The sequence below is a fragment of the Falco peregrinus genome, chromosome Z, assembly GCF_023634155.1.
Source record: "Falco peregrinus isolate bFalPer1 chromosome Z, bFalPer1.pri, whole genome shotgun sequence".
NCBI classification, from domain to species: domain Eukaryota; kingdom Metazoa; phylum Chordata; class Aves; order Falconiformes; family Falconidae; genus Falco; species Falco peregrinus.
The window spans coordinates 48,290,478-48,307,943 of NC_073739.1; the positions used below are offsets into that span (position 1 = coordinate 48,290,478).

The 17,466-nt window shown below is 40.1% G+C and overlaps 1 protein-coding gene across 4 annotated transcripts in view; it reads left to right on the plus strand.

The window, feature by feature from the left end:
- MLLT3 (MLLT3 super elongation complex subunit) overlaps positions 1 to 17,466 on the plus strand; it is a 138,578-nt gene that overhangs the window by 64,135 nt on the left and 56,977 nt on the right. For all 4 annotated transcript variants that reach the window (XM_055791183.1, XM_055791184.1, XM_055791186.1 and 1 more), the window contains 2 exons: positions 5,869 to 5,951; positions 9,836 to 9,979. In XM_055791183.1, the coding sequence (XP_055647158.1) occupies positions 5,869 to 5,951; positions 9,836 to 9,979 (227 nt within the window). The remainder of the gene's footprint in view (positions 1 to 5,868; positions 5,952 to 9,835; positions 9,980 to 17,466) is intronic.

Sequence of the window (17,466 nt, forward strand, 5' to 3'; positions counted from 1 at the left end):
TTTCACCTGAAATGATGAAGAAGCTACCCAGTGGTCAGGGAGTAGGCATTGCATACAGAAAATACCACTCCAGAAGTTAGTTAGGGGTCACTCTATTTAAGGTATCTTTCTATCCTATCCAGCTGGTAGAAGTGGTGAGAATCTGGGCATTCAGCATGTGGGCCAGGGAGTTTCTCTGACCGTAAATGCAATGCTGAAAGCTCAGTCTTCGTGCTTAGTACTTCCCGTGATCTCACATGAGGGTTATATCTTTCTTATGAAATTCTTGTTAACATAAGGTGTTAATGAAATGGAAACTCCTTATTCCTAGTGTAGGAGGTGCTGTTTAACCCACACTCGACATAGTAGTTTTTGTTAGCTTTTGTGTGAACCTTCCTAGCGATTTATTCATATTTAATGGCTGAGGTGTGCCTGGAGGTTGATGGGGCATAACAGATCTGTTCTCGTCCTGGCTTTTTGTAGAGTCCAAGTACTGCAGTGCACCAGCTGAGAACGTGAGCTACTGAGTAGCCGTCAGAGAGCTTTTATAGACGTCTCAGCTGAATATTTAAATCTGACTTCTTCCTGCAGGAGGGTTTTGGCACCGTGATCTGCCTTCCTCTGAAAGTCAGTGCCACCCCTTGTTCTCAGACTTCTTCCGATGAAGCTGGTGATGAATAGAAGGAAAAAGTTGGTCAAAGGGTGACAAATATAAGAAAATTATAGGCAAGAATATATGAAATACCAGTACAACAAAGTTAAACCAGTTCTCTTATCAGAAGGCTTCACTTCCTCCAGCACCCACTTGGTGTATCCTGCAGGGTGCACAAAATGTATGTGAAGGGTTACAGTCATTCTGCATTGTCCTGATGTCGTGTCAGTATCTGCCTAAAAGGAACTTCTGCCTTTCCTTACTGATCCTGACTGCATTTTTAATAAAGGAAACATCTATTCACAGTAAAGTGTTTAACAGTGTTGGAGTGGCAAATGAATCTCATGTTAAAGCCTTTAAAAAAGATAGCTCTTACTAGAATTTTGTTGTTGTTATCTCCAAAGGCCCCATTGTGGTCACTCTTAGTGAAATGCATCATCATGGCTTGATTTGCATCTGTTCCTTACGTGTCAGTTAAAGTCTGATGCAACACATGAGAATGCATGTGGGAGCACAACACAAAATGCAGGGCTTCACTTGTGGAATAAAGAAGCAAAACATTTGAGATAAATTATTTAAGCCATTTATGTGAGCTACAGAGAAGGCATATTCCCCTGACAAATAGGGGATGGATAGCAATTCATAAATTCCTGTCCCGGCTTGCTGTGATCTTAGGTAACTCATTATGCTGGCATTATCAAAAGAATTTAGTTGTAGAGTGCATTGAATGAGAAATGAGCACTCACGTCACTCTCTTATACGTAGAAAAACAGGCAATATTACCAGAACATGTACTGAGATCTTTTGGAGAGGAAATGCTTGTTAATAAAATTGGTTATTAGTAATGATAATGTTTTTACTGATCTTTCATTTAAAGATGCATATTGATAATCTTGCAGTTGGTCTCTGGAAGGCATGTTTTGTTTGAGGAGTATTTCAATAATTTTTATTAGCTGCAAATTACTGCACTTGCGTATGTGGCAAGGCTGGTCAAAATAAACAGATTAGTATGGCCAATATGCTTCTGACTATTCCTGTTGTTTGTGAAGTGTTGGTAATACAGCTAAGACTGCAGCTAAGTGCCTAAAGAGTCCTCTATCAAGGGAAGTGAAGTGACAGTATGCTGTAGGTGAGCACCTGAGGTGTATACAGTACTGGAAGTCAGTACCTGTGCGGTTGCACACGGGTGTGCATGTGTCTGTTTCCCTAGCGTTATGGCAAAATGGCATTCCAGCTGTGAGAACTACTTCTTGTCCTGGGACCCGAACCTTCTTTCTCTAGCATCTACACCTTCCCCTCTTCCCTCCATCGCTTCACTTGTGTAGTCTTGTGTAGCTTGTGTAGTCTTTCAGTTTCACATATGTTCAAGCTCCTATGCAGTATATGAACAGCTTTTGTTATACTTAGAGCCCTGCTTGATCCAAATTCCCTTCTGTGGCCTCCAACATACCAGTGTTACTATGTGTTACAGCAGCGTTCACCCCAAAGTATAATGAAAAATGATGAGCAGAAGGGATGGACTTCAGCTTGTATAATTGTGTTGCATAAACTCCTATTCTCATTTCAGAATTGCACTAAAACTGCTGTAGGGGGCTGGTCTATCTGTGTTCAACAAATGCGTTTGCAAATACCTAAGATTAAAGCTTTCATTTATGGTGGAAGAGAAATGATCCTCCATTCTGACAAAAGAGATGATAACAGTATAGTGCCTTACAAAGGCAAAAAACCACAGGTTATTCTGTGGCTAGTGGGCCTAAATAAATACGCATAGTTTTGCTTTTCCTCTTTACTTCTCTCCTCCTAGCCCTGCAGTTCTCTTGAGAGGAGGTGCTGTGTTATAACTGCTTTGTAGTTACGCATACTGCTGGCTGCTTATCCCTGCATCTCAGTTAAGATACTCTCTGGAACTGCTTTCTCAGAGCAAGCACTAGTATATAACTAGATCCATAGGATTAATTGTCACAGAGATTCTTGAAGTTGGACCACCTAGTCAAAAGATAGAGGAAAGAGGGAGGAAACTCATTGTGAATCATACAAGCTGTTTCCATAGAAAAAAACCCTGGCCAAAATAATTACATCTTAGTGATAATGTTGTGCAAGAGGCTTTGTTTATCTGGTGCTTGAAATGCATTTGTAGGTGCCACTTCAAAGGAGAAGAGCAGTTACTGGGGACATGCCTCTATCCCTCTGGATGAGGAGGAAATTGTATGTCTGTAGAGGGGCAGTTTTTCCAGTTTATCTACCTGATGTAGTGTAGGTGCTTTTTTGAAGGAGCTTTGAGAAGCTGTTAGGGTTTCCAGGTTCTTCAAAATCACTCCTTCCTAGTGTCTGTTGTTGGTTCTGATCTGTGGGGCTATACTTGTAATTTGCTTTTGCTTCTATTTTCCTTCTCCACTAAAGGTGTGGGGTTTTTTCCTCTCCTGTTATTTTTTTCTTTCTACTTTTTCTGTATTTTACCTAACTTGCCACTTCTGTCTTTTCCATTCACCAAAACTTGCTAGGATGTTTGTGTGTTGGCTTGGCTGAACCACACATGCCACTGCAGCCCTGGATACTACTTGTGACAGTTCAGCAGCACAAAAGGAGCTTATGTCGGTGAGCGCTGGCTCAGAGTACACAGAGGTGCTGTTTCTGCCAGTTCAGAGTGCACAGAGGTGCTGTTTCTGCCAGTTCATGTAGTAGTGGCTTCCACAAGAAAGGTGAGGAAAATGCGGTAGTTGCTGTCTACACATATGCAGTGGCATGGAGCTTTTCTCAGTCACTTGCTTGCTTTTTTTTTTTTTTTTTTTTTAATTCCCAGGAAGGTTTCGTTTACAAGATTGTAGAATTTTCCTTTTATTAGAAGTCCACCTTTCAGTTGGGGAGGTCACCCGAGGTAGTTTCCTTGTGGTTATTCTTTAAGCCATCACCCAAATTTCAACAAAGCCTGCAAGTATAGCAGACTTCGTTTTCAGAACTGTATTTGGAACTTCGACAAGGTACTGTTCAGCATGGCTAACAGCTGTGTAAATCTGAAAGAAGATAAACTTGAGGGAGAGAATGAGAAATACTTATGCTGACAGTGTGTTCTGCACCAATTAAGTGCTTAGGAAGAAGTTGATGTGATATTTATTTTTTAAAAAAAGAAGATTTGTGACCTGTCATATAATGGAGCCTGAAATCTCTGTAACAGTTAATGTATTGTTACAGTTCCTATGTTTCTGTCTGGATAAATGCTGCTGTATAATCTTTCCCTGGTTTTATAGAACTAGATTTCAGTCTTCTGAACCCTGCTAATCATTTGAAGAATACTGGGAAGGCTTTCTTCTCATGTTCTCTTCTGAAGGCAGGGGAGAAGCAGGAAGGTTCCTCTATTTTGACTGAAAAAGTTGTCAGTATGTATAACTCTTAACCTGTCGCTGTGCTCCACTAGGACTATTTACATTTTTCAAATGCTGGTAAGCCATTTTAAGGGAAGACATGTCAATAGAAGGTGAAATACCACTTCTGGGAGGTTCTAATCTAACAAAATGCCCAGTTTCCAACTTGAAAGTTTTATGTATCAGAAACCACCTCTCAGATTTGACCTATCATTGTTAACACGTTTCTTCAAAATCTTTTACAATCCCACTTTATCAACCGTAAGTCCTCTTTTTTCCAGCCAAGAAAAACAAACTTAAATTCTATAGCTGCAAGAAGACAGTATTGCAGAAGAGCCTGGAAAAGAGACTATTCTTACTCTGTTTTTGTCATCCTTTTCCCTTTCTAATGATTGCATGCAGTGAACTGGGTAGTGATGGCCAGCTTCAGTAGGTGAGCAAGGACTTGGAATCTTTCTCATCCTTGAAGTCCTTGTGTGGGGTTGGTGCTAGCAGAGCAGGAGAAGAATGGCAAGGTAGTATGAGAAAATTCTGCTGTGTTCATTCACTTGGGGTTAACCAAGCTTGCATGTCTTCAGAAAGCTGACATACCAATGATACTTATTGAGAAGGTAGCAGTGGTTGTATTCCTGGATGTGTCTGATGGGCCTGTCATCCCTGATGGGATGGTAGAGAGTGGTAAGTGCCCATCTATGGTGCTTTGCTAAAAATAATAATTTTGGTATTCAGGCCCTGCACAGTTGATTGCAAGACACACTTTTTGTAGCTTGTTGTACCCGATACAGTACAGTGAACGGCTAACAGGGAATTCTGAAAAAACTGTACATCTTAGCAAATGATGATCTATCTCGAAGTCTGAATTCTTTTTTCAGTCAGCAAGATTGAACAGTTTACTTGTAGACAACAAATCTACAGTTGAGAAACTGGTCATTTGCCTATGATGTCATAGAGATGGTAGTGCGTATAACGTGTCATACGTATTGATGCAGCATTTGGAAGCATCTGAGTTGATGCTGCAGGAGATGTGGTTTCTCAGCATACCTTTGTGTGTATGTGTTATGTGGGCATGAATTCTGTAATGGGGTTGTCATGCAGCCAAACAGAAGAGGTGGCTTCTGTTCCAGGTTCTATAACAACTTGCTTTTTGTCACTGGTTGGAGTCACTTTCTTCAGAGAGCTCATGTTCAATACTGTGGGGATTTCATGTAACTAAAAGCCTCTGCATAAACTGAAAACCTGAGGGAGATGTTGGAGCTAGTAATACACACTGTCAGTTAAAGAAGTCTGAATCCTATAGGGTAAACCCGAATACTGTTTTAGGTTCTCTAAGCTGGAATGTTGTGTTGTGTGTCCCTCCCCCCCAGTTATACAGATTTTAATTTTATTAGCTCTAATGTAATTAATTTATTTTAAATTAAAGTTATTAGAATTAGCATTTTATTAGTAGTAGGTTATGAATACATGACTGGCGGTTCTTCTGCCCTCTACATGTTTAACTCTCTCAGGGTGGAATCCTACTTTCCATTCCCAGAACAAGCCATGGCTGCAGTGCCTATGTAGCAGTTGTGGGTACTCAGTGGGTCCACCTGGTGTTGAAGTCCCTGGTGGTTCTACTTTAGCAGTCTGAAAGGACTGAAAAAGAAAAAAAAAAAAAAGAAAAATTTGCTATCCCTAAACTGTAGGTTGTATACCAGCAGGAACGATTTGCTTGCAAAATTCACGTTGAGTTTTGCACAGATATGTAGTACTGTGTGTGTGTAGTTTTGTAATGGTGCTGCCATAGAACTATTGTCACAGATTATTTGCTCCTATGTTTTGCTTGTGCATGTAAAACTTTTTTGTGTGTGTGTTAAATATGTTTTTTTCTTTTCGTTTCAGTGTGCAAGGATCCACCATACAAAGTTGAAGAATCTGGGTATGCTGGTTTCATTTTACCAATTGAGGTTTACTTCAAGAACAAGGTATGGAATGACACACTTTTCATTTTTTAAAAAAATAAATTAAAAAAATCATGTGGAAGTCAGAGTTTTTAAAGTATTTACTGTGTAATTCATAAACTCAGTTAAAAATTAAGTTTAAATCTGTCTTTGTCAGTGCTGTTCCTCAATTCAAAGTCACTGTAATTTCTAGAAATGCATAGTTGTGTTTAGTAGATAACTATGAAATTAGGATTACCTGATAAAATAATAAAGTTGAATGTAATTTTTCAGAAGAGTTACTAGCCCTACTCAGAAGTGGACAGGCTTTAAATGACGATTAAGGAAGTAAAAGGGCCACTTAAACTTTAAGAAAGGAAACTGATCTTGAGTATACTGATTTCATAATGAACTCGTTCTATTTTAGTATTGCCAATCTTTTTAATTTGTTCACTTTCTGATCTTGCAGAACAGTTTTGGATTTTTTTCAATCCTGTATCCTCAAACTGAAAAAACATTCTTTTACACTGCATGTGAACATTGATTGTACTCAACATTACCAGGGGGCACAGTTTAAAAACGAACCCAGTGCCGTTCTACAAAGCTTGCATTATTGTGGTATCTCAAGTTCTTGAGTCTCAAGTAAATACTGCAATTACTGTGGGTTTCTTAGATAGCAAATACAGAAATTTGCTTTAATGTATGTAACAGGGTCTGTCTTACTAATAATTCATTCAGTTAAAAAGAACAGGATTTGGGTGGAATTATAGAGCAAAAAGCTTGCAAGATTTAATGTACAGTGCCTTAATAACTGCAGTATTTTAGGTTCCTTTTGTATGCCGTGTGCCTTGGTGGATCTGGTACTATACTTTGCAGGCAGAGAAGATAACTCTGTGACTATTTTATGTTACCAAGATGTAGTTTAATATAATTATTTTAGTCAAGTCAGTGTTACATCTTTCATGTGTTGAATGCTTGGTGAGAACTAAAACCAAAGGAAAACAGAAATGCATAGTAAAAGACTTTTTCAGGAACTCTGGTCACTTAAAATTTGTGTTAAGAGTACAACTTTGTTAACTGTGTATGCCTTTAAGTAGATACTCCAGTATTCTTTTGTCTTTCACAGAAAGCTCTGTCAAGGTGTCAGGTGTGGATAATTCTGCTCAGGCATTTTCTAAGTTCTAGGTTTTGAACAGAACAGGTAAATCTGAAATGTTCCCTGTATCAATCTGTGAAGAGCAGGGCTTAGGCTACCCTGTTTGCTGTTGGAAAAGGACAGAACTGCCTCAGTGAGCTGACTGGCTTTTTTGGTACGCTTTTCAGCACTGTGTATATTAGGGAAGCAGTTTTGATTCATTCAGGAAATCTAATGAAAAGCAGCCCGTTCTCTTTATTGCCTCTCTTAAGAGGTCATCCCAATACTGGGCAGACAAAGTCAGAAGACAGTGAGTCAGTCATTGAAGCATCTCTACAGAAAGCTTCCTGCCCGACATTTCTTTTTTTGTTTTTCACTCAGAGTTTTGGCTGCCTTTGCTGACTGTGGAGACCTGCAAATCTCAGGAGTTCTCCAGCAGGAGTTGTGGCTTAGACTGAGATCAAGAGGGCAGCAGTGATTACAACTCACCTCACCCTCAAGCAGCATGTGGAATTAGGAAGTTTGCAAACATCCATCACCCTTATTTTGGTGTCATGGAATACGACAAGCAGCAGTTGGACTGTGAGTCAGCTAGCTCTTCACACAGCTGCAGGAGCATGCCCTTCCCAGGGGTCTGTACAATACAAAGGAAAAGTGGCACAAAAATTGAGCTGGCATTCCTGAGGCAAATTACTGCTTTCTCCTGGCTCAGCTACTCTTCCTCCTCTAAGCCACTTCACAGGTATTCCAGTACAGAAAAAGAGGAGATAGACAGAAGGAGGAAGAGGAGACAGACCATCATCACTTATTCAAGGTAGACAATTTTTCAATTTCTGATTCAGAAGGTACCCTAGTGAATAGAGAAGGCAGGGGTACAGGAAGCCACTTGGACCATGGAGAATTAAAAGGGTCCCTGTTCCCAGGACTAAGCAGAAATTGGTAGTAAATCTAATAGGCATTTCACCCTGATGGAAAATATTCCAAGCTTTAAAGAACTGGAGAAATGGCAAGCAAACACCCCTCCCAGATGCAGTAACAGAGCATCTGTTAGCTATTGAGACAAAGTCCTTGAAAGACGCTTTTAGGTCAAAAGACTCCTACTTCAAAATGCAGTCCATTTAGGGTAAGGTTCATAAACTGCAGTATAATCTGCCTTCCCTGTCATACCATTTTGACACAATGACAGTGGTACTGGGAGTCCTTTGTGTAGTAAAAGTCATCTTCAAAATCACTGGTTATGTTCATCTAACTTTCCACAGAGTTCTTCCTGTTTATAAGTTATTGCAACTTTGCTTCTATGGCAAAGCTGTCTGGTACTAACTGTTTGCCTGTAGCAACTTCACAGTTTTCTAGACAGACCGTGGAGTAAATCACATCCACTTTTTTTCTGCAAGAAGTCGTGTGTTAATCTTTTTAACAATAAGAAATATCTTCATCCATGGTTGCCTTTGAAAATGGTCCATCAATAAAATAATTCATGTAAGGGAACTACTCTCTTCTGTCTTCAAAAATGGACTACTGCAGACCGTTTATTTCATATACCCTTCTGTTGTCTGCTCCAAATCTAGAGATGGGGTGATGAGGCTGCTCTTTGGCCGTGTTTGAAATCTCTGATTTTAACTTTTAGAATAACTGAGATTTCTACTATTTCTGTTCTTTACATCCTTGGAATCCTTAATCAAAGCTAAACATTTTTTAATGCAAGTTTTTTAAGCATCTGTTCTTGAAAAAAGCACACATTTTGATTACGTGCAATGTTGGATATGGACTAAGATTTTTCTATAAGTCTTCCTCCTTTTCTCTCATGGTTCCCTTGTAGCTAAAGCTTTTCCCGAATTTGACTTTTTAGTTGTTCTGCCTTAAGATTGACATTAGTTTGGTGGCTTCTGTTGTACATCAGGACCTTTTGAGGAAGGGCTTCTTCATCTTGCCTTAAAAGAGCATTTAACTTACATACAGCTTCAGGAAAGGACTGTGTAAATGTATAACACAAAGTGTTCTTGGTATCTTTTCTCTGTTATTACAAACTGAAGTCTGTTCAATGCTACTAGTATCCTTTTTTCAGCTGAGGCTTTCTTGGGGCAGTAGAGCACTGATGATTTTTTGCTAGATAAAGTTAACTTTCCGGTTCTTTCTCTCTCCGTATTGGTACAGGGAACATTCAGTTTCATTTTTTTCACTGCAGTAGCAGAAAATCTTAATCGCTTGGAAGCTGTGGTGCAACACTTGGAATCTAGCTGGCCACACTTGTTCAAGGCAATGAAGTTTCATTAATAAATGAGCAGACCCCATACATAGGAGATCATATGCAGATGGCTGCAACAATTTCGTTCTTACCCCTTTCTACAACTTGTGAAGAAAACAATGGTGTTTGGCTTTGTGGAGGAATTTGTGTTAAAAACTTACTGCAGTGTCTTCAGTACTATCTGAGGCTCAAAAGTGTGATTGTGCTGGTGAGTGAGTTACCTTGTGTCAGCTGAATCATGATACTTGCCTATGTGTATGTCTGCTGCCTGTGCCAAACGTGACGTAACACTTCAAATTAAGCCTTTTCAGGACAGCTTGAAGTTCATGAAGTTCATGCATTTTACCATGTGTTATTGTGGGCTGATAGGAACTTCTCTGATTTATTGTAGCTCAGCTGACACTTGGTAAATTCCATCATGTGTCTGAGAACACAAAGAATGATTAAAAATGACATAATTTTCATTTTAATTTACAGTCTTTATGTAGTTCTTATTTTCAACTTAGTTTTGGTGCTAGATGTTTCTATCTGGTTATTTTCAACCCTCAGGAAGAACCTAAGAAAGTTCGATTTGACTATGACTTATTCCTGCACCTTGAAGGCCACCCACCTGTAAATCATCTCCGCTGTGAAAAGCTCACATTCAACAACCCGACAGAGGAATTCAGAAGAAAGCTGCTAAAGGCAGGAGGGGTGAGTCCTGCACCCGTGTCAAAAGCCATCACAGTAAAGATGTTGCTGCTTATTGCTGGTGCATGATTAATATAATAAAGATTTACCTGACAGTGAATCCAAGTGGTTTTGTGATTAACTTCATGTAAGAGCTCAGTGCTTGTTGTCTTTGAGCAGAGTGGGTGAGCAAATGAGCATGTGCCTACTCTAAATACATGATTAGATCTCTGTCTTCACACCCAGCTGATTAACGTTTACTCCTGCAAAAGCAGAACTTAGACCTTATGCATGAAGCATTGCTTGCTTGACTTCCCAGAGATGAAATACAGGAGGGGTACTGTGATGGGAGGAAGTAATAAGAAAATAAAATGTGTCTCATTTAAAGATAAATGGTTCTATATTAAGCAGAATAAATTCAATAGTTATAAGGTAGAACAGCTCAAAAACTGTAAGTATAAATAAACCTACTTGAATTTATATATGTTACACAGTCTGAACCAGAAAATTTACCAAGATTTCTGTACATGTTGGTAGAATTAATTGATACGAAGGAGCCCAAAGGAAGTTTGCCCGTTTGGAGGGAGGAGAGGGCCAAACCTTTAGATTTACACTTTGCCCATTAGTGGAAACTGTTCTGCTGTGTTACACACAGTGGCAGAATAGTTCATGCTGGCAGGGACCACCAGTGCCTCAGCCCTGGGGTCAGACCAGGCTGCTCAGGGCTTCGCCCCTCCTTTCCAGGGTGTGAAACCTCCCCTGGCTGAAGGTGGGGCAGCCTCCCTGGGCCCCAGCTCCACCACTGGGCTGTCCTCGTGAGGAAGAGGCATCTCCTTGTCTCCAGTCTGAACTGTGTCATCCTGTGCTTCTGCCTCTTGCCCTCCTGCTACACGCACCACCCTGTAAAGCCTGACTGTCTCCTCCATTCCTTCCAGTTTGTGCTGGGGATGCTGTTGGGTGCCCCCAAAGCTGTCCCTCCTCCCACCTGAAGCAGCCCTGATCCTGCAGCCTCTCCTGGCAGGGCAAGGGCTCCAGCCCCACAGTCTCAGTGGCCTCCTCTCGCCTCCCACCAGTTTGTTGGTGGTGTTTCTGTGTCAGGGACCCAGACTGAAGGCAGTACACAGATGGGGTCTGATAAGCACCAAGCACAAGGTGCAGTCCCTGCTCTCCCCTGGCCTGCAGAGCTGTGACCTGCTCATGAGACTACAGGCACTGCTGGCCCTTGTTGCTGCCCAGGCACGTGGGTGGCCCCGGCTCAGCTCACTGCCCTCCAGTGCCCAGGACCATGTCCCAGAGCTGTTTCCCAGGCCTAGCCTCATGGCTGCAGCTCTGCCTTGCTGGAACAGGGCTTGGTGCTTGGCATTTGTCCTGGTTGTATTTCACGAGGCTGCTGTTGACCCAGTGCTTCACACTGTCTGGGTCACCTTCTGGTGGGAGCCCTGCTCTTGTTAGCTGCTTCCCTTCCCCAGCTGATTGTCATCTGCGAATCTCATGAACACAAGTGTGTTCTGTCTCCTCCTCCAGGTCACTGATAAGAGATGTAAAGCAAGCCTTCATACTGCGGGTTTACTAACATTAAATGCCAATGCTTTGCATTTGTGACCATTCATAACAAAAATGGGTAGTCCTGTTTGGCAGGATTAGAAAATAGTAGGCTCTGGGCTGGAGATAAGAGGTAGCTAGTGTGAAAATATTCAGTCTGCTGAAGAAGGTCTTTGAAAACAAAGCAAAAATAAGTAGTCACAGATGCAGTCTGAAGGACCTTGCTATCCTCCTGGAGAACTGTTACAACTATAGTTGTATTGAAATAGAAGCACGAGCTGTGTTTTGTGTTTGCATTTATTAGGCACAAGAGGGTATCCATGTCTGGACAATGTATTGGCTCTTTATTGTGTTTGCAAATAAAACGTCAAGATTGTGTTCTGGAAAACTTCATGAGCTACTGCTTTAATATTAATCATACCAGGTCAGTTGTCAATGGACAAGTTTTACCCACAAGTATAATAAATCTAAATGATACCAGCAGGGACATTGGGAGGTGGCTAAAAAGGTAAAAATAGGCAGCATCCCTTTTATTGCTCACTTTCTGTGCTTTCTAATTTTAAGTTTCATGAGGTAACAAAAGCAAAAGTACTGCCTAATTGTGAACAGTGAAAACATGAGTTTTTTGATAAAATTATTTCCCTGAATATTTCGGTGTGGTCATTCCTAAAATGCTTTGTGTCATTGTCTTCTGGAGGCTACGGACTGCTTGCCTTTTTTTTTTTTTTTTTGTGTGTGTGTGTGTGTCTCTTTTTTTCCTTCTCAGTTTTCCCAATTTCCTTCCAAGAAATGGGTCTCTTTTGAACCTGTCAGTGTTGCATGCTTCCTTCTGTAGGCTTTCTGACCTAGGAGTTTGACCAACTTGGCAGAGATGATGTAATGGTACTCTGTCTTGTTATTAAAAAGTCTCGATGAAGGGCTTCCATCTCCCAGCATTAAAGGCCTGTTACACTTTCATGAAGTGCTACACTCAGGCTTTCCTTTGAGTGTTTCAGGAGCCCTGGAAAGCTGGCTCTTGCTTCTGAATGTAAGTAGAATAGACAAAGAATTCACAAAACATTAACTCACACGTAACTTCCATGATTTAGGCTGAGAAAAGCTCAGAAAAACATTTACAGGGTAATAAAGTACAAGATGGGGTTTGCACGCACTTGTAAGTCAAAGCAAATCTTCTGGCTTATGGCTGTCTTCAAGAAAAAGTAGAACAAATAAGGCAAAATGAAGTTTATGTCCTTCAAAAGGAATGAGACACCATTTTAATGTAAAACACTGAGTGGCAGCTTTAAGAAAAGCACTCCAAGATGTCAGCCTTTCGCTTACATGCTTTTAAATAATGGTGTAAATTGCTTGATTTCTGTGCACCTCAAACCCCTGATTTCTCATTAGTTTTTCTCCAAGCAAAATTCATGGACCGTGTCATTTCACTGGTGTAAACTACTAAATATGATTCTTGATTTCTCGTTTGCATAAACATGTTTATTACAGATAGTGTGTCATTCTGAAGGGAAGACTACAGGCTCATCTGACACCTGCGTGCTGCTATATTTAGTATAGACTTGTCTATGTGTTGATCTCTTGCTGCATATTCCTTGAATTACTGCTTGGATGCTCACAACTCCCCTTTTCCCTCACACATACACGTTGTGGCATTCCAAATGCAAACCAGTCAGGGAAACTTGCTACAGCCAATGTTGTCTTTAAGGCTAAGAACCCCGTCTTTTGTTTTAAAATTAAGTGCTAGCAGTCTGCCGCTCCATTGTTACAATTACCCTTCCCCATCTTTCATGTGCCCGAAGGCCTGGCCGGTTATCCTGCAGTTCACTAGGAGAGAATAAGAGTAACATTTGAGTATCCCAAGTAGTTAAACAAGTGTGAATGCAACTGTAGCACAGTTTTGCAGTGGCACTGCGGCCACTTTAGTTAAGGCAGCAAGGACACAGGACATGAAGCGTGGTGCCAGTCATGTAGATTAATTATGTGGAATATTTCTCTCAGCGTTTAGCTTGATACCACCAGAATTGAAGCATAACTGTGCAGTCAGTCATCATTAGTAATTACCACCTTGCTGACTTCCAATCTGTCCAGTAATTCCAAGAGAATTGCTTTTTCAGTCCTTACAAGAAGAAGGATATGATTTGGCTACAGAGATTGTATTTCTGTAGTCGGGAAGGTAAATGGGAACCTTCAGTTCAGTCTTGTCCAAGTTTTCCACCTTCAGAAACATATTTTCTACATCGAGCTTCCCCCACCCCCTGAAAAGATATTAATGCTCAAGTCCGTCTCTACATTTACCTACTTCCAGTTGACCTTGTTCTAATAAATGTAAAAAGAAATGTTTACAGGAGAAATAAAATGCTTTTAAGAGTACAATGGGCAAATTCAATCAAACCATTCAGTGTAATTGTTTATGTTCCATCTTTTTGCATATGTATTCAAAATGACATTTCTTTGTCTGCTGTGGAAATTTCTTGTGCCATTTACTCAGTGTAGTACCTAATGATGTGAAGGTACCATGTATACAGATATGATTCCTGTGAATTAGCAGTGTGTACCATAATCCAACCTGTTGCTTGAGATCCCCCAAGACACCCTGTATACAAATGATGATTTCTAGTTAATCCAATTCTTACTGAGAAAATCGTCAAGTTACTGGTAGTGACAGAACTATATTCATGTAGTCTCCTACTGAGCTTTATCCTCTAGACACAGCATGAAATTATGCATGAGTAGGTACAGCAGGATTCAAGTTTTAATCAAGGAAACACCAGCAAGCATTGATCCTTACATGGTCATTCCTTCCTAGATTTGTCAGTTACCTTTCTGATTAGTTTCAGCCTTTAAATGTGAAAGAGCCTGAGGGAAAATAGGCAGTGTTGTGATTCCTGTGTATGGATATGGGGAGAGGGATGACTTGGAAGTTACAGTCGTTAAAAAATAATCTTCAAATTTGAAGTAGATTTTGAATGCTGAATCCCACTAAAACCGTTTATAAACAGGGTCTGACACCACTGATGTGTTTTGTATTGTCAGCAGTAGTGCTGCTTCTGTTGATTTTTTGGCTTGCATGTTTTTCAGTTTCAAGAGAAAATTGAAAATTATACCTAATCTGCTTGTTAAGACAGAAAGAAATTAATTTTGAAGATGCTGAATGACAGCTACCTCCCAGTTGAATTGAATTTTGCTGCTGGAAACACAGGCTTACTCAGGCATCGCTTGTTTGAATACGATGTTATGAATAACTTAATTTTGATTCTTGCAGGACAAGGTAGTGTAAGTATTTTCAGTCCATGATAAGACAGCAATTTGATAAAGCCCTTTCTCCAGTAGGTTCAAATACATAAATAAAAATATTTATATTGTTTAATACTCCCACCTTTTTGGAAGGAGACTGAAAATTAGTCGTTTAATCCAGGAATATATAGACAACATTTAATAGCTGAATTTTCTTTCATAAAAGGAAAAGCTTTATAGATGCTTCTTAGAAAGCAGTTACCACTATGGAAAAAATAGTAAAATTCATAAGGTTATTACAAATGCACATGACTATTAACGGTAACAGTTTGAGGTTTCAGATTTAGAGAATGCAAGGAATAGGTCACTTTTAGAGTAGTAACAATTCGTTGTAGCAATAGAGGTGTCCTTTTTCTCTGCTTTCTGTAAAATTAATCTGGAAATACAAGCAGTTCTGCTTCTATATTAAGACTACTCTTTCCTTGAAGAGAATTGGTGTATTAATGAGTCAAGAGACAGAAAGAATCATTCTGAAAGGGGTAGGATTTTTAGAAAATTTTAGAAAATTTTACCTACCAAGGTAAAAGATCAGGCTTTGCCAAAACCACTGCATTGTGTTCTTTGAGGTTTTTTTCAATTCTTTGTGGTTTAACTGTTTCACAGTTGAGAAATGTCTTTTCAGTCACTTGAGAAACCTGCATGATGCCTGTTCTAAAACCTACGTTCCTAATTCATGTAATGAAGATGAAATCATGGGGATTCCCCTCTTTTCTTTATTCTCCCTCTTTCCTTGCAATTCCTTTGTGTCAGTTGGAATAGTTGGCTTCTACCCAGAGCCAACCTTAAGTATAATGCTGCTCTAGGGAAGGGATTATCTTTAATCTTGTGCTTTTAATAATTAAGTGATTTAATTTTCTTAAACTATGTATTACTTTACTTTCAAGCAAATAAAATAATTCTAAAAGGTTTTCTATTCCCTTATGAGTTTTTTGGTTTAAATAGCAGTAATAGTTTATCAGGACAAATGGATTTTTGTTGTTACTCTTAGTGCTTTCAGTGGTGAATGAGCTCATTCTTCACTGTAAAACACCATGGGTGCGGCAACCCAGGACCACACAAAGAAGTCCGTTTATCTGCCACTGATGCACAATGAATAGAATTCATCTTCAGTGCTGCACAAACGTTATAATAATGGTTCCTTTTCCCCAGAGTTCTAGCAGATACCTCATAGCTCTTTACTGAAAGTACTATTTGAATTTTTCTGCAGCACATTGTGAGGAAGCTCACCAACCTGCTCTGAGTTCTGTTATATGAAGGTGTTTGTAGATTACCAGCTCAGGAAATGAAAATACAACAGGTACTTTGGTGTGGATCTGTTTGATGCAAGATTATTCCAGCTTTGTTGATAGCCTCCTTTCATTCAGGAAAATGAAAAAATAGGAGACAGGCAACAGCTTTTTGGTAGTGATTCATTCCCCTGGAGAAGCTCTAATGTGCCTTAATAAGGTGATTGTTTTATCTGGAGCAACTGTGACAGCTCTTGTAATTTCTACCTGTGTAAGTGCGTATGTGGGTTGGTAGATACATGACTCCCATGCATCGGGGTGGCACAATGTGCACTTGTAGATACTGGCAACAAGAGAAGACCAGCTTCCATGGAACATTTTGAGGCTGTTCCTGCTGTTCCTCATGCTTTCTGTACTGGGATCTGAAAAGCAAAGTTTTGTGTTCTGAAAGTGAGTGGTTCTTGTTGGGTGCTTGTATATTCCAAGCTGCCAAATGTGTTGGTAGATAAGTGTTGTCTTAGGTCAGGTTTTTGTAAGGAGATTTCTGAATCTGTTGTTAGTAGGTTTATGTACAGGTATTATAATTTCATAATTTTTCCCAAAATGCTGGGAAAAGGATAGTGGAAAAGGGTTCCTGATTGTATTAAGATAATTGGTACTGCACAGTTGTTGTTCCCTGATCCCTTCCTTTGTTCAGCAGTACATGGAACTACATAAATAAAACACGTGGCAATTTTTCATTCCATAGCACTCAGTTGTCTTGAGTAGCAAACTGGAATGCCGTTAAGAAGGTGCCTGCAGGTCAGGTAATATGGAGATTGCTCAGTTCAGGTTGATCAAGCAGGTAGGAGCATTCCTGCCCAATAATGTGAATACCAGTGGATTTTCTCTTCTCGTTGTTTGGTTTTGTTTTGGTTTTTTTTTTAAATAAGTTTTTCTTTGCCCTTGCCCAGGAAGCTGTCTTTTATTTAAAGCAGCTGGTAGACAGACTTTTTAAATACAAGCTCAACAGCTGCAGGCTAAAGTAGGTGTTTGGTAAACTAGAGGCAAGATACCGCTACTAGCAGATCAGTTTGAATGCTGATATGCATAATGCTTTGTTGGCACATATGACAAAAGGAGAAGATTCTCTCTGTATGGGGTGGACTGGTGAGAAAAATGTTGGGGGGAATGTCCTGGTTTCAGCTGGGACAGAGTTAATTTTTTTCTTAGTAGCTGGTGCAGTGCTGTGTTTTGGATTTGATCTGAGAATATGTTGATAGCAGTGGATATTTTCAGTTGTTGCTGGGTGATGTTTATACCAAGACAAGGAATTTTCAGTTTCTCAGGCCCTGCCAGCCAGAGGGCTGGAGGAGGGGTACAAGAGACTGGGAGGGGACACAGCTGGGACAGCTGACCTGGAACAGTCAAAGGGGTATTCCATACCATGGGATGTCATGCTTGGTATGTAAA